Source organism: Brachycentrus maculatus, unplaced genomic scaffold (genome assembly GCF_059751285.1).
Source record: "Brachycentrus maculatus isolate JH-2025_06_01 unplaced genomic scaffold, ASM5975128v1 h1tg000374l, whole genome shotgun sequence".
Taxonomy (NCBI): Eukaryota; Metazoa; Arthropoda; class Insecta; order Trichoptera; family Brachycentridae; genus Brachycentrus; species Brachycentrus maculatus.
In genome coordinates this window covers 679,935-702,649 of record NW_028281123.1, presented here as the reverse complement: position 1 = coordinate 702,649, position 22,715 = coordinate 679,935, and the positions used below count along the sequence as shown (strand labels likewise).

Here is a 22,715-nt window from a genome sequence, read left to right as displayed (position 1 = left end):
TGTTCTCTGTGTTTTTGCAGAGTTTCGTGGATTAAAATATGAAAGTTTGATACTTAGTTTATGCTTGTTTGAACTAACTTGGAAATGTGAAAATACAACAGAATTTTCTGACAACCCTACATTTTTAGTGAGAATGTTTAATATAAAGACAATTCATATTTTTGTTATTTTCATTAAGTAGCTTATAGTTTATATTATACCTAATCAATATGACATGCTAATTTACTATTAAACCACTAAAGATCTTTATAATTTAAACCCATTTTGTGTGTTTTTCCCTTAATTAATATAATAACTATTGTTTTGTTGACTAGTTTTATGAATAAAAACATTTTTTTTTGTATATTTGCTTTTTATTATTTTGCCTTTTTGTGTTATTTGCAATTTAATTCCTAAAATTTTGCATGCTACCAAATTTGGACAAATGAATAGAATAACTTGTGTGTTTTTCTGGGTCCATCTTCTTGCTGAAATTTCGAACTGCAATATGGCCTCCGTTATCAGCCCGGATAATTATGAACAATATACGGAGTAATAACCCAAAAAAGCACTATTAAATAACATTAGTATGATAATTTTAATGAAAACATTATTGTTCTATTCATTTATCCATGTTTAAAACCAGTTTTGTTTTTAAATACAGCAATTTATTTTAGTGTTTTTCAAGCTGTTTGCTGTTTTATGCACGCACCAAGTAAGTATCCTTTTTTTATCTTTCACTTAAAATCTTTAGATCTTAGTAACACTTGAATATATGAAATTTGTGCGACAATCAAATGTTTAAGTAGTCACTGAAGAAATATTCAACAAATTACAACTCGTGACATTTAAACAACTATATGGTAAGACAATCCTTACATATGCATTTAAAAATTACTTACACACTTCACAAGAAAACACATCCCAGCTAAAGAACACAAATCACTACATGAAAGCATTTATAGATAATAAAAAAATGCAGAAACACATCAAGTATAATAAAAAAGGGACCGAGTATTTCTCAATAAAACCCTACCATCTACTCCCATTATCTTTAAAATCATTCATTTAATATTTATAAAAGAGCTTTTGATGATTGAATAAGAGGTGGTTGGATAAGGAATAGGTCATGTCTATGATTGCATGACTAATAAATATTTCGTTTAGTGCTTTGTAGGATGTTCCCTTAGTAGGGGAAAACCCCGTGAGAACATATTTAAGAACATATTGAAGAAAAATAAATAGTTTTCACCTTTTTAGTGTGATGGGTATTATATTATTTAATCTTTCACAGCAAGAAGTCGTAAATGTCAAAATCTTAATTTATAAGGGGAGATTCAATGCGAATATATTTATCAAAACAGATTAAAAATGACAAAAATCATTAAATATTATTTTTTGCAGGTTTTTGCCATCACGAGGTGCAAGTGGAGCCGGATGAATCCGGCAGTGATTTAGTCGACATAACAATTCAACCGGATTACATCATACCAGAGAACGGTTCCTCGCGATACATTCACATCAAAGGGGAAAGCCAGGAAAACATCTTCAAAGAGGCCGACATATGAATTTATTAGAAACATTGATTGTTTGGAAAATTATGTTTTATTTAGTCTGCTGAGTTGATTTTGCGTAAAATAAGTCTTTTGTATAATAAATTATCAACCAAATCTTATACAGCAGAGTAAAGAACGCAAGAACGCATTTTGTAGCCGCATAAATTGCTGTAATAAAACATGTCAAATGACTGTTCTAAGATGTAGGATTTTAATCAAATTGACAGTTTGTACACAAACATGTTCCATGATTTTGAAGAAAATTGGTTAGTAAACCATAGCTCTCACATAGGGATGTCGTCTCCCTGATGCCATATGTATAAGCTGGTAGACTATAGTCTACCGGCTTCTCATGGATGTCGATAATGTAACTTGATAAGTGTTACTTCCTATGATGGTGGGATGTGGGGAGATTTGATGTAGTTTTACGTATAGTTGACGATATACAATAAACGTCTTGTGAGTGGTTAAAAGCGTAGTAGTTTTGTGGATGTTATCGGATTGTAGTTGTAAAATATATACAGTCTTTATTTTATTTTTAACTAAGAGACGAAAACCGAGACTTACACTGAGGGTTAATAAATCTGACTACAATTATTAGGATAAAGTCCTACAGGGCTAGAGGCCTTCATGGTTGAATTTTTAATTCTCGAAATGCATCAGCTAATAAATATAACAATAATATGCTTGCATGACCAATTTAATGGCATTACATGCTCTGAGTCACGCGACGTACTGAGACCCATAGTGATACACCAATCATAGTATTTTACATTTATTTCTATACTTTATAGTATGTTCTTTCCTCTTAACTGAAAAATAGTTATAATGATGGCTGTGCTTAGCACGGAATCCTTTATTACTACAAATAATTTTTACAATATTTTATTACTGTACACTGTAAAAATATTGTTCTTACACTAAAAGATATGGGTTATCAGAGTTCTCCAGTGTATTAAGCGATGCAAATAAAGTCGGCATCACTTTGCCAGAGACTTATTTAGTAGTTTTAGTGACAAACTCAATTACATATTTTGTATTGCATGCAAGTTCAGTAATTTTTACTTTTCCTAAGTACTCGATTATAACTTATTAAGTGCCATTTGTCTTTATTACTGGCAACCCCTTTTGCTGTATAACTGTGACTGAGTTCATGTTATTGTGATAAGGTCTTACACATATATAAAATAGTTAGTCTGTGGTCTTACAGGTCTCTCATGAATTATATTTCTACTCCTTAGGTTTACTTAATTACTTGGTTGCTGGATTTCCAATATGAGTTTACTACTTTGAATCAAAATTGTAATTATTAGAATAAATTGGGCGAAGCCCTAAATTATCTATTCACCATTTCATTGAAAAGAAATTAAATTCTGTCCACACCTGGACAGCAACTAGTATAAACATTAGTTGAGATTTGACAAGATTTGATACATTTGAGGTGTTGAAAATTTGCAACTTCTTTAGTTTAACATCATTCTATTCACATAATCAAAAATATTACCACTTTTATAGCGTATAGCACTCATACAATCTATTTCTTTAGTTTTTAAACCACTTTCTTGATATTATTACACCAGTGCTGTGATAAGCCCTTACCTCTGCAGAAAATTTATTTCAAACGTCCACTCTCTGCTTTCTGTGTTTTGTAATTTTAGTATCTAAGATTTTAAAATTACTTTTCATTATTTACTTTGGTAATACAATTCAGTTTTTAAAAAAAATGTAGATTAATATTTGTAGCTGCTCGAATAAAAGAAGATATCGCGATAAGAGATAGGTATGAAAAATTGTATCTAAATATCCAATTATCTAAATATTGCTTCAATCTAAATTATGAGTACATGCAAAGCATATTGAATGCAAAAAGTAAAGAGCAATATGTAGTTAGCTGATTCTGAACAGTTGAAAATATATTCATTTATATACATACATAGATTTAAATTTATTATTTTTTCGGAGGAGTATGTGATTTTGTTAATGGTTTTCATAATTGAATAAGTGTATCTACTACTAACTCTTATTGATGCAAAATGTTGCTTCATATCTTTTTAGGCACATATTTTTAATGTTAACAAAAACACCAAATATTCCTTAAATTAATGTGTTGTGATTGTTGAAATTCGAGTTAGATTTGAATGTAATAAAAAGAGAGATACTTAATTTGTTTACAAACATCTCGGTGTCTGTAAAGTAGATCTTTTAACTCTTGTGTGTGTAAAATTTGAAAATGTGTATTTGTGTAGTCTTCTTTGTAGGTAGTATTCAATCTTTTCCGTGCTTTGCTGTAAAAACCAAGGCGTACTTAGTTGTAAAGGAATACCTTCGTTAGTCTGACTTCAATCAGTCCCTTAGGTTCACTAAAATGTAGGAGGATATCTCCTTTTAAGCCCTGTTTGCACCCAATGGTGCCATAGGGCACTGAATCGTATCGATGCGGTGTTTTCTTAATTGTTGAAGGTAAGATGATCTACAGGTACCAGTCCAGGGCAATATTAAATATTTATTACCTCACCACTACACTTCAGAGAAAAAATGATAAAGAAATATTTTACTTGAATGATTAAAGAGTTACATATTAAGATATTCATTGATATCATATTTTCTGGATGGTGGAAGCATGCATTATTGTTGTATTATTATTTTTTATATAAACCATGTCGCTGCAAGAGATTGACACTAACTAGTGGAAACAAGACTGCCCGAACACCACTCTGATTAGTCTATAAAAACAAATACATTCATTTATATATAGTTCAGGCAAATCACTACCGACAACTCATAATACGATTTGGCAGACTCGTCGATGCAATACTCCTTACTTGAGTCACGCTAGGACTCGACTGGGAACTAGCTAACAGTGACTGGAAATCTATGTTCATATGACTTTCGTGTCATGTTGGATTATGGACGATTGTTATAGTTATGGGAAAAATATACGTTGGATGATGTCAGTTATGAGTTGCCGACTAGATAAAAAAGAGTTTTCCTGATAACTTTAACTAAATATTTATCCATCCATTAGATTTTTTCTGAAAAATTTTCATGCTGAAGGGTATAATTTGATTATTTTTTATTATTATTTGAGCCTTTTTTAAAATCGAATTCACCAGTCATAAATTTTCAAGAGATTATACAGAATGGTCTGTAATGTTGGCATGACTAAACGAGGTTTACCTGTGCAAACTTATTTATTATTTGTATTTATTACTGTAGGTTTTTTAACTCTAAATGTATTAGAGCCCTGAGCCGTGCAGTGAGTCCGTATTCTAGTCATAAATAGTGCAAAAATACAAACATGTGTATAGATGAGTGTAAACCAAATATAGTTTCATAGTTGATGTTACCAAACCATAAGTGGTAATATTGGCCTGTTGGAAATCATGAAATTTATGCATAATTTTTTTGATGAAATATTGGTATTTTTACGATGTACACATATATTTAAATTTCACGTGTCAGTTGTCAATTTTGAGGTTTGTTCTATTTCACATGTGTATTATATATTCCAACAGGTTATATTATTAAGTATAGTACATATTGAATGTTAAATGTTAGTAGTGTGAAGATCTAGAATAGAAACAAAAAGAGCTTAATCAAATATTTCCACATATGTATTGTGTACACAGTTGTTGCGAATCTACCATATATGTACATATATATATATATTCCCACAGATTTTTGTATACATTTTACCACTGTTGCTAATACGTCATGTATTCGTGACGCTGTGTTCAAATCATTGTTTATGGATATAGAAATCACTAATTATTTATATGTATATGTATGTACTTAAATTTTGATATTGTTTTTTGAAAGGCATCTTGTACTTGAATTGTTTATATTATCAATATAAAATAATTGACGGGTATTTATTTATTAATATGTATATAGTTTTTACCAACACGTCGTCTGAATGCAGAATTCTTCTAAGTCACATATAAATTAATTTCGTTTTTATTCATGTGTTATGTTATTATGTCATCAGTAGCATAAATATGCTACTGATTTTTTTATGCAGAAAGTTCTTACTTTAAGATATAGCGATTCAATCATTATCAATCTAAATATTCGAATGAAAATACTACCAAATGATTGAGAGAACTCGTTTTCAAAAGTTCAATTGGGTCCCCCATAAAATGTACTGTTATGCAGTTTAGATAATTCTGCATTTAGGCAATGGTCTAAATCATAGTAAGGAATCGCCTGCAGCCAATTTTTTTATTCATGGCACATTTAAATGTTATATGTACTAATTATGTCACCAATTGTTTCGCCACAATGCGATGGAAAGATTTGGGGACCTCACACCTCAAATTGGTACTCTTGAAGGACCAGTGATTTACTATAACTAATAAGAGGATGATTCCAAACAATTGGAAAATGTGTTATTTTTATGTGAGAGACAAGAAAAGAAAGTATGTAAAATTAATGACACTGGACTTTTTTCAGGTTATCCAATATAATATTCTTCTCTTGCCTTTATCCGCACACAATGGTGCCGCATCGATTTGATATTTGCTTGATCTTAATCTTATGAAGGCAAGGTTCTCAATCCTTCACTCAGGTAATATTAAATAAATATTGGTGTGAAAAAATCTCTTATATTTATTTTGATTCTTCTGAAATCTAACCCAGAATCTCGCACTTAATGCTACACTATGAAGGCATAATTTAGAAAAAAAAACATTGTTTCGAAAATTAAATCTGAGAAATTGTTTTATTTTACGAAAAACATAAATATATATTTGTATTTTTATTCTTTACAAAAATACTTCAATATCATACTACATATTTCTGTGAGCCTAAGTGGCTCATTTTAGAAATAGGTATCAAATTGTGGTAGAGTTGGTTCGAACCGAGAGACTCTGTCTGACTCAAGAGTCTGCGATACTAACCACGGGACCACAACCAAACACGTTTTATGTATCTACAAGTTATATTAGCTGTCTGCCTCCATAGTGTAGTGGTAAGCGTTCAGCATTAGCAGCGATAGGGTCAAAATAAATATTAGCGCAGGACCTTTCCTTTGTGTATTTAACAATAAAGATAACACTGCTTATAGACGATGCAGCGCCTTATGAACCATTAGATGCAAATAAGGGTTAAAAGAAGACATGTTCAAAATTTTATCCATGGCTAAAAATTTAAGCTGTAGATATTTCAAGCTATGTATTTTTTTTGATTTTGTGAAAAATCTTTAAAAATTCATAAATTAAAAGTGAATTTTAAATGTACTTTTATTATTAATATTATTATGGGCTAATGAGCCCAGTTAATTTATTTGGAAAATGAAAATGATTTACATTCAAATTGAATATTCAGTATTATTTTAAATTTTTTATTTAAGTTAGCTTTTAAGTGATTTATGAGGCTTTTAGAAAATAATTTGGAAAATAAATTATAAAAAATAAAAATATTTATATACAACCAACTTATCCGAAAATAAAAAATCCGAATTCTGCACTGTTAAAGAAGAAAAATATATTCATATGAAGAAACAAAGCTATTGATGAGATGATTGATTTGATATTTATATATTTTATTGATTCATCTTTGATGAGATGTCAAAAAATAATATGAAGAAACAAATGTTAAGAAATGTCCAAATCACAACGGAAATAACAAATTTAGCCCTCCGTATTTTACACTGATTATTTTCATACAGTACCTTTCATTTAAAAATACTGAAATGTAATATTTCATTGAAATCACAAATAAAATAAACTGATATATTTTTTGTTTTATTTCCTAATATAAATTTTGTTGTGCCTGTCATGTCAGGTCCCCCTGACGTCTACTATCATTTTAGAGTCATTGTCCTTGTCTTGGGCAGCCCTAAACAACGCCTCAACGGTCCTGATCCCCTTCCAATCTCGTATATTCCGGAGCCAGGAGATCTGACTTCTGCCCACACCTCGTCGACACTATTGACCATTTGACTGCCGGCGGGTACATGTATGGCGGTACCCAGTACGCCGCGAATTTTACGACAAAAATAAAACCTTAACATATCGATGTTGAAAGTCTAATAACGTTTATTTATAAAACTTACCAAATAAATGAAGAGCATGATCATAAAATTAATTGTTCATGGTGCAGGGTTGTCACAAAATTTGTCATAGAAAATATGAAAACTAAATTATATGTCAAAAGTAATTGCTTATGTTAGTTTAATATTAAAAGTATGCACACACACACACACACACACACACACACTATGATTTAAAAAAATTAAAAATCATCAGAATCGACACTAAAATCACTGTCATTAGATTCGGCAGTGACGGCAACTTGGGGATTATTGGACAACCCTGAGCGCCATCAGTTGTTACGATGACAAAGTTCTCTTTAATTTACGTTTTAAGTGGTAAAAACAAATTCTGTTTCAATTCTAAGTATGCAAAGATATTCTCAATAAATGTCACTATTCGTTTAATATATTTGTACATTTTAAATAATTGATTTTCTTTACTAAAAGTCCATTTAAAACGGCGCGTCTTAAGACGTAATTTTTGTATGAGCGGCGCTCCGTTCACAGAAAATTATGCGTCTTAAGACGCTTTTGGCAGTTAATCAGTTAAGTGCAATAGCTCGTACTTCTCTCCTCTACGCACATGTCCCAGATAGGACACCTTCCGGATCTTGATATCAGTCGGCAACTGTCTCCCTGCCCTTGCTCTTTAGAGCGCATTTATGTCGCTGACCATATCGGTCCATGGAATGCGTAGCATTCTACAATGTAACAGTCATGTGGATATTATATTCAAGATGAATTTCAAGTCCAACAACTAAATACAGACAATAATAAAACAAAAGTGTATGATAATCTTTTATTGCAGATTAAATTTGTACAAGAGATAAAAAAAAAATCATAAAATAATTGAAATATATTCGAATCGATTAAATTATGTAATACTAAATATACCTATCGTATGTATAAAAAGATATTTATTCTCACAAAACAATCTTTATACTCTCTTATGACATTTTGGTACTACTCCCTCTCTCTCTTTCTGATTCAATGATGTGCAGATCACCAAATCGGATCAGCGCAGTGTTAACTTGATAATTATCACATAAAGTGATCAGTCAGATCATAAGGTAAGAAAATAACCTTAAATTTATTTTACTCCCACTTGAAATCGAACCTGAGATGGCAGCTAAACATGCTAACTATTAAATGAAGATAAACTAGTTGGTACCACCTACATCGGTTTTTATATTCACTAACGATTTCGAGAGGGCAATCCTTCATAGCTTTGAGTCACCTATGGATGCTTTGTTGAAACCATTAATAAATATTTAAACAAATATATGACTCAATTTAAATATTAAAATTAACACTACTACTTTTGGGAAAGCAGTCCTCCTATCGACTGATGATTAAAAAATTGTCAAATATAGCGATAAAAAAGGTTGTTGAATTATAAACGATTATTACAACGTAAACATTGAGTCCATAGGTGACCATAAGACACATGGTATAGGACTGCCGGCACAAAGGTTTTGGTGGTGACCTTCGGGATATCCATGAGGCGAACCCGGAGGCGGTGGACTGGCTAACAAAACTGGAGTAAAGACTCTAATCCCATATCGCTCACTCTTTTCAAGAACGTCATAAATCAAAAATTGTCAATTTTTAGTTGTGCATGTTTTTGGAATGCCCAGAAAATGTACTATATCCCAGCAAAAGAGGCAAATTTTTACCTTAATATTTATCCGCTACAGGACAAAAAGTGTTGTTTTTGCATTTTGAAGAAAGGGTATCGTTTAATTATTTTTTTAAATATACTAAATATTTTTCAAACGGAGAAAAAATCTTCAGGTTTTACCTAAAAGAATCTGTTACACAGTAAAAAGTTCAACAAGTGGCTTGATATTTATTTTTAATACATTGTATTATATTTTTAAACTTTAAAAATTTTCTCCTGAAAAATTGAGTTTTTTGATTTATGACGTTCTTGAAAGGAGTTAGCGATATGGGTGAAAAAGAAGCCAGAGCCACACGCAAAGTAAGTGAGTAAGACAAATTAAACTACGGAGGTTGACAAATTTTTTTACAAATTTTTACCAATCGCAAAAGCATCCTTCAACATCAAATCTCTCAGATTCCACAGGGCCTTGATGACCTTGGGGTCGTTCTGCGGTTCCGCGTGGGTGACGGGTCCGCCGTCTTGGCTCGTGATGTTGGTGACCAGCTCCTCGCTGAACCAGTGTGACAGCTGCTTGGCGGAGTTGGGCTGCGGGGCGTCCATGCTCGCCGGCGGTTGCACGAAGCTCTTCTCCCACGGGGAGATGTATTTCTGCTCGGAATGGAGTCCTTCAATGTACCTGAATGTGTAATCAATCCAGTTAGTGGCATTCTTTTTTTGTAATCTATATTTTGAACACATTTTGGACGGGTGTTGTACTTTGTGTAATACTAGTTAAAAAACTTCACGATCACTGATTTCGCAATAATCATTCTCTCGTCAGTCTGCAGTTGATCTGACCTGAGTTTCTAAGTGGTATGAATGATAAAGAGAATGTTATAACATTACCTGACCAAAAAAATATATAAAAAAAATCACTATGTTGCGAATCATTGGATACTATTGATCATTTTTAAAACGTCATCATCAATGTAATGCATATTATTGAGTTAAAAAAAAAACATAGAATGCTTTTCCTAAATTACATTATAATACATACTAATAATAAGTTGTATATTTCTTTTGCATAAAATCGATATGAAGTACATCAGGACCTTTATAATCCGAATGCCAAAAATTTATCCTCTGTTCGGACTGGTGGAGCGTTCAGTTTACAGTACAGAGAATCTGTAGGGTATTTTTATGAAATAAAACAAATATGTATATGGGCAAGAGGGATGAGTGGGCATTGGGATTATAGAGGTGTTCAGATTAGAGGGGGTTCGGATTACAGAGGTCCCGCTGTATCATATGATAAAGAATTACTAAGTCAAACTATCTCTGCGGTTGGATTGGTTGGCAGTGGTTACCTGATGTAGGCCTCGGAGTGCTGTACTCGGTGCGGGCGCGGCGGCACCGACACGAAGAGCGGCTCAGGGGCGATGACGCGTCCCGCGCCGGCGCCCGGCATGGGCGAGCCACCACGCACCGGGGACATCTGGGACAGGGACACTGCGACCACAGACAATAACACTTTAAACCTTATGGTATCAATAATGATGCTTTCAGTGGAAATATCAAAAAATTTAAGCGGTATTCGCGTCCCGCGGGTCACACACCTGAATACCTTTGTAAAATATACTTCTTCTTCAAACCCTCATCCGCACCCGATGGTGCACTGCATCATATAAAGACAGTGTTATCTTGATCGTTAACACACGAAGGAAAGGTGATTAGCCCTCCGCTTCAGCTTATATTGAATAAATATCAGATAACCTATAAATATCCCGACATGTGCACATCGCCACAATAAATAGTCTGAAATAAGCTCCAAGACAATGATACCAACATGAAATCTATACAAGCACTATTTCTGTAACATAGGCAACACATATTGCGCTATTGTTTTAACTAGAAACCTGTAGGCATATGTGCCTACAGGTTTTTATTTTATTTTATTAGACAATTTATTTTAAATTTGTGGTTAACAGCAGTAACCAGTTGTCCTGAAAGGGTTAATTACTACTTACTAATTTATAATATTTTGAATATTGAAATAAAACCATTAAAAAAGTGAATAATATGGTGACACCAAATGAAGGGTATTTTTGAAAATCGTAGTGGTAGCCATGAGCAGGTGGTGGGCCTGCGGGACAGTGACCTTGAGCAAGTAAACATCTTGCCATTTTGGTAACCATGCAACATGGAACGGGCAACAGGTTGCGTTGGCCATAAAAATGTTTTATAAAAATAGTGATAACTTGGAAGCTGCGCAGAGACAATTCTGACGTTTTTACAACTCCAGTTTGTATATCATAGTCTTACAGGAGAAAGCAACCAACTAACAAAACGTAAAATGTTCAGGAGGGCCATTAAGTCACTTTAGCTCGGCAAGAAAATAAACATCAATGAAGTTAGTCATTTTTAACAAGTCAATATATTATATGTTTTGAATATTGAAAGCATTAACTTTGTGGATCATATTTGATATATTATTTCGAGAAATAAAGATACTTTGTGTTTTGATCCACTCACATTTTTATTAACCAACTAGTTTCGGCAACAACCTGTTGCCCTCTTCAGGGTTAAATTTATGACTTTCATGACATATGAGTCATAAATTAATCCCTGAAGAGGGCGACAGGTTGTTGCCGAAACTAGTTGGTTAATAAAAATGTGAGTGGATCAAAACACAAAGTATTTTTATTTCTCAAAATAATATATCAATATATTATACTTCCAAATTTAAAATCCATTGGGATTTTTTTCAGGGCAATATGAAGCTAGTAAGATAAATGCACTTGGTTACTTTCTCCTGTATGACTACGATATATATATATATATATATAAATATATATATATATATATATATATATATATATATACATATATATATATATATATATATATATATATATATATATATATATATATATATATATATATATATATATATATATGGGTACTTATGTATTTAAGTGCTAGATATAATGTGATGTATTTACCAGTCTGCCCCGAGGCCATGGAAGGTGTCGGGCGGTGTTGGACAACGGAAGGTTTGGCCTTGTTGCGCGACGCCATAAAACTTCTGAAAATATTTCAAGTTAAATACAACCAAAGCATTGATTGACTCGTACAAGTCCCTTAGGTATTGGCGGCGTGGGCGTCCTCTGGCGTTTGTTCCCTGCATCGCCCCCTCTATTATTCTACTTCTAACCCTTATCCGCACCCAATGGTGCATAGGGCACTGCACCGTAGCGACGCAGTGTTATCTTGATCGTTAATTGCACGAAGGTAAGGTGATCAGCCCTGCGCTTCTTGTACCAGTCCAGGGTGATATTAAATAAATATATGAGTGAAAATTGGCCATATTTATTTTGACCCTATTATTATGTGCAGGAAACCATCTTGTCTCAACACGTGACCGACCTGTTTTTTTTTTTTTTTTTAAATTTTTTATTTGTATACATTTATTTCAATCACAATTTTTACATATTTAGAACATTTTTTTTTGCAGAGATCCACCAAGCCAAGCCACGTGTGTCTTAAGCCTTGTGTGTCTTGTCGGTGGAGTTCTTTTTTTAATACATTTTTTATTGTTTTTAACGATTTGAACCTAATATACACACAAAAAAGAGAAAAAGATTAAGAATGTAAACATTTTACAATTTTCATAAAATTAACTCTTGATCATTTACCCATTCCTTTATTTTTCCTTTGTTCCATATTTTATTTTGACCTCTAACATCTGTCGGCAACAAATTAAAAATGTTCGGAACGATATATTGCAGTGTTGGACTCCCATATTTATTGTTAATTCTTGGGACTATCAAACCTTCGTTGTGTGTAAATCGTGTATCGATATTTTTGTCTAGTTTTTTATTTCCTCGATCGTCCTCTCTCTATTATTATATGCCGGAAACCCTCTTGTCTCAGCACGTGACCGATCCGTGTTGAGATGTAGATAGAAGGATACGTACTTGTTCCTGTCAGCTTGCGGCACGTTCCTCCCGTTGCCCTTGTTGATGTGCAGGTCGCGCACGTGGCGCGTGAGGCGCGCTATGTTGGGGAAGGGGGCGCCCGCCGTGGCCTGCCTCTTCTGGCGCGAGCAGCCCCGCCACAGGCACTGGTACGGGCCCCCGCCGCTGTAGTACTGCTGGATGTGCCCTGCACACAATTTACGACTTTACACAATTTGAGGTTATACGCTACAGCTCTTTATAGAATACCAGGCAATACCTAGTAAGGGTGTTTTGTAAAATTGTTTACGTCGTGCTAAAATAATTTATTCTACAGTAAATTTACTAAACCAGATATACAGGGTCATTGCTAATTTAAAAAATTCTTTAATAAAATATAACTAGAACTACTTTTTACGTTAATCACTTACACTAAGACCTCAAAGAAGTGATTTCTTGAATGTTTTTCGGGGATACTTTGAGTTGTTGTTGGTTGGAGAAAAATACTAATAAAAAATGGTTAAAAACAAAGTTCTAGTTTTATTTTATAAAGTTTGTAAAATGTGCCACAAAGCATCTGCGAAAAACATTCAAGAAATTTAAAGATATCTTTAGGGTTACATTGTAGGTTATTAACGTAAAAAGTAACTCAATTTAAAATTTTACTCTTACCACTCCAATGTTAAGTGACGTATACATCTTTTTGTGGGTAATTTTAAAATAATAGTTTAAAGAATTATAATTTCAATGTAATAACTCGTAAAATAAAAGTTTTAAGGCAAGTGAAAAACAATTTTATTTACAAACGCAATTTTAGCATAAAGCTTGTGGAATAAAAACCAATATAGACTGAGTGGAAAGGGTTAGAGAGCTGATCTCTGCGTTTAGAACTGCCCAAGACAAGGACAATTACTCTCAAGTAATAGTCAACGTCAGACGGACCTGACATGACACGCACAGAAGAAGATCTTTGCAAAATGAAATTTGGCAGTGAATTTCACAAAAAAAAACAGGTGAAATTTTAAAATAAATTATTAATTAGCAATATAAATATTTGGAGAAAGTTTTTAAAAGTTAGTAAACGAATTTTTTTTTTTAAATTATCCTTTACTAGGTATTTACATGACACTCAGTTGTGATCGACCTCCACTGTGTACAATCCAAAAGTAACGAGACGCAAATTTCCAAAGCGTCGTGTAACGGATGTATCCGGAATGGACAATTACCCTACCAGAGCATTGAAATATAAACCAATCCGCGCATTAAGGGCCCTTTTCCATATCATATGACCGCAATAAAGGCTGAGAAAGACACAATTGATAGACAATTTGGCGAACCTTTAAAGGACCTTCTAAATTGAGTAGAAAATACTGTACTTGAAGCAGCCGCTACACGCTTTCTTTGAGTAATCTATAATAATAATAAAAGCATGCATAATTTCACTAAAATCAAATAAATAATTCAAATTTAATCTATGTAATTTATTTAAAATGTATATTTATTTTAATTTTTTTCTTAAATGGTGCAAATATGAATAACATTCTGCGTGGCTTTTACTGTACGTTCATTTTTACTTACCGACACTGGAAATTGCGAAATTTCTACATTCTGTACAAAAAAGGTTTTAAAACAACAGAACACAATTGCAAAAATCACTAAAAATACAGTGGAACCTCTCAGACCAAGTTCTGGAACAAATTATGCTCATAATGAGAGCCATTGTATATCACTCATGATAAGGCAATACCTTGCACACCACTTATTAAAAAAAATTACAAAAACTGCATGATATCTAGATTTTATGATACATATGATCTAGCTGTAACCAGCTAAGTGTTGCTGTAGCTCAGCCTGATGACAAATGGTAAAGAAAGAAAAAAGAAAGCAAATATTTCTAGCATGTTTAATTCAAAATCTGCGAAACGACAATGCAATCAAAAGCACTGACTAACATTTATATTTTTATTGATTTAGTTTAATTTTTATTGTTAAACAACAAAGAAATCTAAATATCATACACTTTTTTCCCTTTCTTGAAATAAATTGAGGGGTTATGTGAGATATTGCTTTATCGTGAGCGATTTGCAATAATAAAAATGTGTTTTTATTTTAGCACTCAATATCTTTGATGGAGTGCCATAATCATATGATAAAAAAATATATTTGAAAGAAATACATCTTACACAAAAATAATAAAAAAACAGTAATTTGGTAAAATAAATTCTGTTTACACAGTAATTTATTAATAAAATATACTTGAAATTTTTGAACAATCACTACTGAGTTAAAAAGGATTTTTAAATATTTAACAATAAAAAGCATGAAACCAAAGTTTCAAGCAAAAAATTACTGCAATCTGAATTAACCGTTGTGAAAAATTGAAGTAAAACCCGTGGGTTCTTCAGATCATACAGCAGACAAAGCTATGGCAAAGCAGTAAGCCAGCTGCAGCAGTCAATTGATTAGTAAAATAAATCAATACTAGTACTAGAACATATTTTAAATCCATTCAATGTTTAGTTTTTCAACCCCCGACATATTGAGTGCTCCAATAAAATGAAACAAAAGTTCTAAAATATAAAAACCAAGTCAGTCAGTCCGTAATATAATCCCAAACATGCAAATATTAGTCAAGGATTAGGATAATGGGCAAAGGGTAGTGGATAGAATTTTGGAGGAAATATATAGAAATATTATGTAATTAAAAAAACAAACTTTGTAGCAGTAAGGAAGGCACTCGACTGTATCAACTTGGCTGCCATCACTTTCTGGTTCAAAATTACAGTGATGCCTAGCATAATATACTTAATTCATTCTAAGAACAAGTTCGTTATGCGAAATGCGTTTTCCCATAACAATACATGTTAAAATATTTATTTCACACCGAGGTGCCTGCTACTGCCTTAACTTGATCGGTCTATAGTGTAGATCTTCCTCTCCCTCTCTTCCCCTCCAGGCTACCGATCACAACCGGTCGTTCCAGGCTATCCTCATTACCACCCGCAACGTGCCCAAATAACTGAAGAGAAGTAACATAAAAAAATATGTTTTTTTGTTTATTTTTTGACATCCATCAAACATGAAGAAAAATATGGAAGTCTGGGCATTTACGGGGCTTAAGATCGTCATAGGCTTAAGTGATCACTTGACACACGTGTAACATTCACCAATTCTACCCATTACTGACAACCACACTACTCAAATTCTTTTTATATGAACCAATTTTGAAACATTATTCTTGAATCACTATTTTCCTGTTTGTTTTTTAGTCACATTTAGGAGAGTCTACCTTCTTGGCAACCAGGCTTCTTGAATAACCTTTCCAAGGTTGTCTATTTCTCCTTCTTCATCAACACCTGCCGGAAATAACGTGCAAGGGTGTCCTGTAGAGATGGTTGATCCTGTTGGCCTCAGCTGAATTTGGAAACTCTTAAACCTCTTCCCATCTGACCGGGATATCCTCGAAGGCAGCAGTTGAGATTGGTTGATTTGATTGCTCCTACTCACTGTCAGATGAAGCTTCTTTTTGGGCTTTATTATGTTGCCGTAGCTCAAATGACTGCCACGCATTGATGTATGTTCGCACAAGTGCGTGCGACCTTGGAGCGTTGGAGCGGTAAGACCAAATACGATACAGTCCGTTGCGTGAAGCGAGTTTCGTTGTGTGAGTCACGTAATAGGCGAACAGAAAGTTTGTTATGCGTGGCATCACTGTATTAAAAATGTTTCTAATGAAATTTTCTCTGGTACCTATTGTATTATAAGTATGAAGATATAATTTAGAAATTTTTTTAAATATTATTTTCATTACTTTTTGACATCTCAATATAGATGAAGAATAATATGGATGTCTGGACATTTACAGGACTTACAACCTTCACAGGCTGGTTTAAGTAATCACTTTACAATTGTGTAACATTCACCAATTCTACCCATGATTGACTACCACACTACTCAAATTCTTGAAACTTCTAGATATGTATATTGATGGGTAGAATCGGTGAATGTTACGCATGTTTTAAAAAAAAAGGCATATTAAAAAAAAACAAACAAACAAATCTAATCACACACTTAATAGTACTGACCTAATTCAACATTTGTGATATTCAAGTATGCAGAAAGGTATTTTACAATGCCTTTTAAGTATTTAAGTGAAAACATGACAAATAGACAATGTTTTTATCATAAATACTTAAAAAGCAATACAATACGCCTTTACACAAACATGATTTTTCTGATACATATTAGTCAATGAAAATATAGTTATTAATTCACCACAACTACATTTTCATTTACTGATGTCAAAAAACATTGAAAATGTTGTTTTTTTGTAGCCTATTCCTTTATTTTGTACACTTCAAATTCAAACCGCTAAACTAAAAAAATAATGCAATAAATATCAGTCAAACTTCAAAAGTACATTTTTTTAAAATTTGAATAAGCAGAAAGTGGCAAAAATCAGTCAGTAGCCTTATCTATTTCTATGAACTATAAATTCTAATTATTATTCTCATCAGAAAATTAATATGAAAGCATAGACTAAACTACACAGCAGTTAAAAAGGGTCTCATCTATTTCTTGTGCGTACCCAAAACTACATACATACCGACCGAACTGCCAAAATAAGATTTATAATTGAAAATGCCCATTTATGATCAAAATATATGTTATTATTTGGAAGAGAATTTTTTTCCACAGAAAAATTGGTTACTTGAAATTCCCTCTCTACTGTTCCTTTGTTGTAATTTCACTTATGGTCTATGGTTCCTTCGTTTAAGAAAAGTCACTTTTGGTCTATGGTTCCCTCATTCAAGAAATGTCACATTTGGTCCAAATAATTGGAGTTTTTTTGTCTTTTTTTGATTCCCAACCAGTGTAAAATAAAAAATCATCACTTTACTCTTTGAAAATGTGAAACACACCTGATTACCGTACATTATGGCATGACAGATTGAAGACAGAGTTGCGTCTACTGACAATTTTTTCGTAATCTAAAAAATTTGTCACCTAACACTATTGCAGATTTCATTCATTCATTTCAGTCAAACCCTTATCCGCACCCCAATTGTGCATAGGGCACTGCATCATATAAACGCAGTGTTATCTTGATCGTTAACACATGAAGGAAAGGTGATCAGCCCCCGCTTCCGGTACCAGTCCAGGGTAATATTGAATAAATATTGGGTGAAAAAATAAATAAGTAATAAATAAATAAATAAATAATATCAATTATACATACTCAATAATATGCTAAAATTAATTAGAACAAACATTATTTATAATATTCACTATTTTCAAAGTCCCCAAACTTTCACAAACAAAAAATAAATAATCGCCTAAATACAGAACGTTCCTACTACATATGTAATTTAGTAGGAACTTTAAAGTAAATTTTGGTGGTTGCAATATTGAAGTTTTCCAATTTTATATTTCCAATAGATTCAGGACGCACAAGAAGCAGATGAGGCCTAGTACTAGTAGCTAGTTACCGAGTCACTAGTAGTGGCAGTGAGGTGGGATGGCGGTATCCAAGGAAGTGTTATTCTTATTACTAACCCGAGCCTTCACCTATACAATGTTCCGTGCAGTCCCCAAAGTCCTCGAACTGGTAGTCGCACACGTCCCACAGGCACTCGTACACAAAGTCCGGGTGGTAGTTCTTCTCGTTCTTATCCGAAGGCTGGATAGAAGGAGAGGGCTGCAAACATACACATAAAAATAACGGTCGCTACACGGCTAAACCTGGTCACATATAAAGAATAAAAGTGGAAAAAACCTTATGCAGTGCATTTCCGATTTTCCGGGGTAGAGTTAACTGGGAAGTGGACTATCCGAGATATTTGAGTCATTGAAAAAATATTTCACAATAGTACTCATAATGTCGATACTTGTTTATGTCATGTTCATGGCTTAAAATATTATATTATTTATTGATTCGGCATTAGCTTTGTGGAATGACATGATTATTTTACTAAAATTGAACACTTGAATATACCACTTAAATGAGTTTTATTTATATAAACGACTAGTTTCGAAAACGACAGATGTTTTCATCTTCTGGTACAAATTAAAACTAATACTTATTGTTTTAATTTGTACCAGAAGATGAAAACATCTGTCGTTTTCGAAACTAGTCGTTTACATAATTAAAACTCATTAAAGTGGTATATTCAAGTGTTTAAGCTTAAAATATTTGTAAAAACCTTTGATAACCTTTTTCATTTCTTACTCGCCATAATATTTGTGATAAAGATTCTCTGGCCTTATTGGTGCAATTTATTTGACAAAAGATGCATTGTTTCGTTACTTACTACATATTGGTTTCCTTAAAGTACGGATTCAATAATTTGGATCTTCTAAATGATTGGATTTTACCCAGCTGTTTATAGTAAGTATACACAATATCAATTATACATATTCAATAATACGATTAAAGCCATTGATTCAAACAAATTTAATTAATAATTTTCACCATATTCAAGGTCCGGAAAATGACTTGTTACCTGAATACAGAACATTCTTACTGCATATGTATAAGGAAGTTAAGTACATTCTGTGGTCACTTACTGCAGACACCCTCAGCTCCGGGAACTTGGCCATGGCTTCCTCGTTGACCTTGGCCGCCTTCTCCTCCCAGGTCTGCTTGGTGGAGGGCGGGAGGGATCGCCACTCGTTGCCCACCAGCCGAGATATCTCACCTAGACACACAACACGCGCACTTCATCTAACTTCTGCTGCACGTACGGAGAATATGTACAGTAAAAGCTTTTTGAATCATACAAATGGTTTAAATATTGGTTATTCTTAATAAGTTCTGGTCCCTGCAGTTTTTCAAACAAAACATTTAATGATTTGAAATAATATTCCAACGGAAATTTAAAATTGTAAAAAGAGAAAAAGATTAAGTTCAACGTCATTTACTGCTTTTGTAACAAAACAAAAAATTAGTGTCTTCAATAAATTTGCATAAAAATCTTTATTTACTGATTAGTAGATATCACACTAAAATATCTTTATAATATGAACTACCACGGATGGGGGCGTAGCTAAAACTGCGGCTGATTTGCAAATGTAAAAACATACCTACAGCCAAGATTTGGCGGCAGGTATGCCGCAATGGGTTAAAAATATTTCAAATTGCTAATTCAAAACAGTACTCTTTGAATTTTGATGCATTTAATATCGAATTGATGAACTTTTAATGAATATATGTGCATTTTGAAACCACTAAGATAAGTAAGTATTTTCTAACAGATTTTTTTTTAAAAAGTGTAAATATCACTGCATCAGAATTTCATCTTTATCACAGATTAGATAATTAAAAGTCATAAAGTATGATCAGTCCCGTAATATATGAATACAAACCACTCAACGAGTGGTTTTATACCAATATTATTAACATTTTTGTAAAAAAATAAATAAGTAAAAATGACTAACCACAAAGTAAATGCTTTAAATATTAATAATATTAAGAATAATACAAACAAAGTAGCTAAGTGAAGGAGCTTAGAGCGAAGGATGTTTTTTGATAGATTTATATTATCCACTGACACTTCGTGATGGAATTGCATTTTTAATTTATTATTAGATTAAAACCAATATTTTTAGCTTTTCCACTTTTTTATTTGACCAGCGACCGGGTTTCGTCGTTACCGACATCATCAGACTGGTGATGATGTCGGTAACGACGAAACCCGGTCGCTGGTCAAATAAAAAAGTGGAAAAGCTAAAAATATTGGATGTTTTTTGGTCAGAAGGGAAATGGAGGATGAATAGTAAAAACTGTAAATTGAGAAGAAATATTTACCGAAGGTAGATTCTGGATTCTTGGCGGAGATGTTCTTCCGCACGTCGCTCGAGTAGAGTATGTACCCGGTGACGAGCTTTTTCCTCTCCTCGCCGGGCGCGGCCGGGGTGCCGCCGCCGCGCTTCTTCTTGGTGACGGGCGTGGCAGGCGGCGCGGCCGCGGGCGAGGCGGCCCCCGGCGGCGCGGCCAGCGACAGCGGCGTGGCGGGCGACGCCAGCGACGACTCGTCCAGCGAGCTCTCCAGCAGGATCTCCATGTCGTCGGGCTTCAGCGTCTCCGAGCAGAAGAAGTTCATCTGGGGGGAGATATTGAGAAATTAAAGCTAAATTTAAACAAATTCAAATATCCTATTTTATCTTATAACACTCATTTGAATTTTTTTCATAACCTTTCCATGCGTACTGCCCTATAGAATACTAGGTTAGATAGCGTGTGGCGACACATTCGGGGCGTAATGATTATTCCTTGAATATTTTATTTTATTTCCTATAGTTAGAGCTGGCGTAAATTCGCCTATTTTGGATGCACTTTCATGCCAAAGTTCAACTGTTAAAAACTGCTTAAAAATTTAACATTTTCAAATGAACTTTAACCCAATGCAACACAAAGTCAGCGAATTGCCGGCCAAGGTCAATTTGTCACTGACTCACAATGCCAGCGATTTGCCGGTTTGTCTTTGAAGTGATTTTTTTGCATAACTATTGTCATTCGACAATAACTTTATTCATAAAAATTACATAAATAAGTATATTTCGCCAATGATCTACCTTATGAACAACAACAAAAAAATATGGTTTTATGTTTTACCATTTTTATTTTGTGGGTAATTAATGTTATTGTAATAAAAAAAATGTAAAAATATTAATTGTGCGGTCATTAAACATGTAAAAAAGTATGGCAAAAACGTGTAACCCCAAGTAAATCATTAAAAAAAATTGTTTAAGTAAAATCACTCGTATGCCATGTATCACTCAATTTTGAGTGCTTTGCCAATAAAAAATAATAATTTTTTTTTTTAAAATGTGTCAAAATTAAATAGTATGTTGTATGAACAAATTATATCATTTACAACATTTTGAGTGTGTCCAAATACTTGTTCACAAAATCTGGATTATCTCCAACTACAGGAGTTATTTTCATATTATTTTTTGACATCTCATCAAAGAGACTTCCATATTCTTCTTCATCTTTGATGAGATGTCAAAACATAATATAAAATTAATAATATAAATTATATCATCTTTATAGGTGGTGCAATGGGTTAAGTATGATCCATGTTTGATATAATTTTAATTTGATGAACATTACCAGTTGACTGCCAGACGCTCGTATAACTTGAGGAGTCTGCACGTCCTGCATGTTGGCCAACGGGGGCGGTCCCAGCTGGCGCGGGAATGAGTAAATCTGTAAACAAAATTATAATCTGCACTAAAAGTAAGGCTTAGCTAGATATTTGACGGAGAGTAGACTGCCACAGATTGGATACAAACCTCATCGGCCGTGACGACGTCTGTATGTTCGTATTTGCGAAGGCCGGTTTTGAGTTTTCTAGATGTCCGATTCGATTCATCATACAGGGCCTCGCAGACGTACACATCTGTTTCGGGAATTTCAGTGGGTCGACCTAAAAAATAAAAGCGTACATAAATCTGCTGACTAAGTAAGTCACAAATTAAGTGTTTCTAAGAATTCAATTCTTAGAAACTCCTAATTTATTCAATAAAAATTAACATATCGCTCACTCCTTTCAAGAACGTCATAAATCAAAAATCGTCAATTT

The 22,715-nt window shown here is 33.3% G+C and overlaps 2 protein-coding genes across 4 annotated transcripts in view; one reads left to right on the top strand and one right to left on the bottom strand.

The window, feature by feature from the left end:
* 5PtaseI (inositol polyphosphate-5-phosphatase A) overlaps positions 1–7,252 on the top strand; it is a 41,450-nt gene extending 34,198 nt beyond the window's left edge. Inside the window, exon 12 of the mRNA XM_088270185.1 lies at positions 1,384–7,252. Coding sequence (XP_088126311.1) covers positions 1,384–1,547 — 164 coding nt within the window. The 3' untranslated portion in view covers positions 1,548–7,252. The remainder of the gene's footprint in view (positions 1–1,383) is intronic.
* A 1,102-nt stretch (positions 7,253–8,354) lies between these two features.
* polybromo (protein) overlaps positions 8,355–22,715 on the bottom strand; it is a 38,805-nt gene continuing 24,444 nt past the window's right edge. Inside the window, exons 21-29 of one of the 3 annotated variants that reach the window (XM_088270198.1) lie at positions 22,426–22,559; positions 22,244–22,339; positions 20,936–21,230; positions 19,696–19,826; positions 18,685–18,826; positions 13,150–13,336; positions 12,175–12,257; positions 10,540–10,681; positions 8,355–9,869 (exon numbers count right to left, since the gene is read on the bottom strand). In XM_088270198.1, the coding sequence (XP_088126324.1) occupies positions 9,596–9,869; positions 10,540–10,681; positions 12,175–12,257; positions 13,150–13,336; positions 18,685–18,826; positions 19,696–19,826; positions 20,936–21,230; positions 22,244–22,339; positions 22,426–22,559 (1,484 nt within the window). In that variant the 3' untranslated portion in view covers positions 8,355–9,595. The remainder of the gene's footprint in view (positions 9,870–10,539; positions 10,682–12,174; positions 12,258–13,149; positions 13,337–18,684; positions 18,827–19,695; positions 19,827–20,935; positions 21,231–22,243; positions 22,340–22,425; positions 22,560–22,715) is intronic. The other 2 variants (XM_088270199.1, XM_088270200.1) reach the window with 2 other exon arrangements.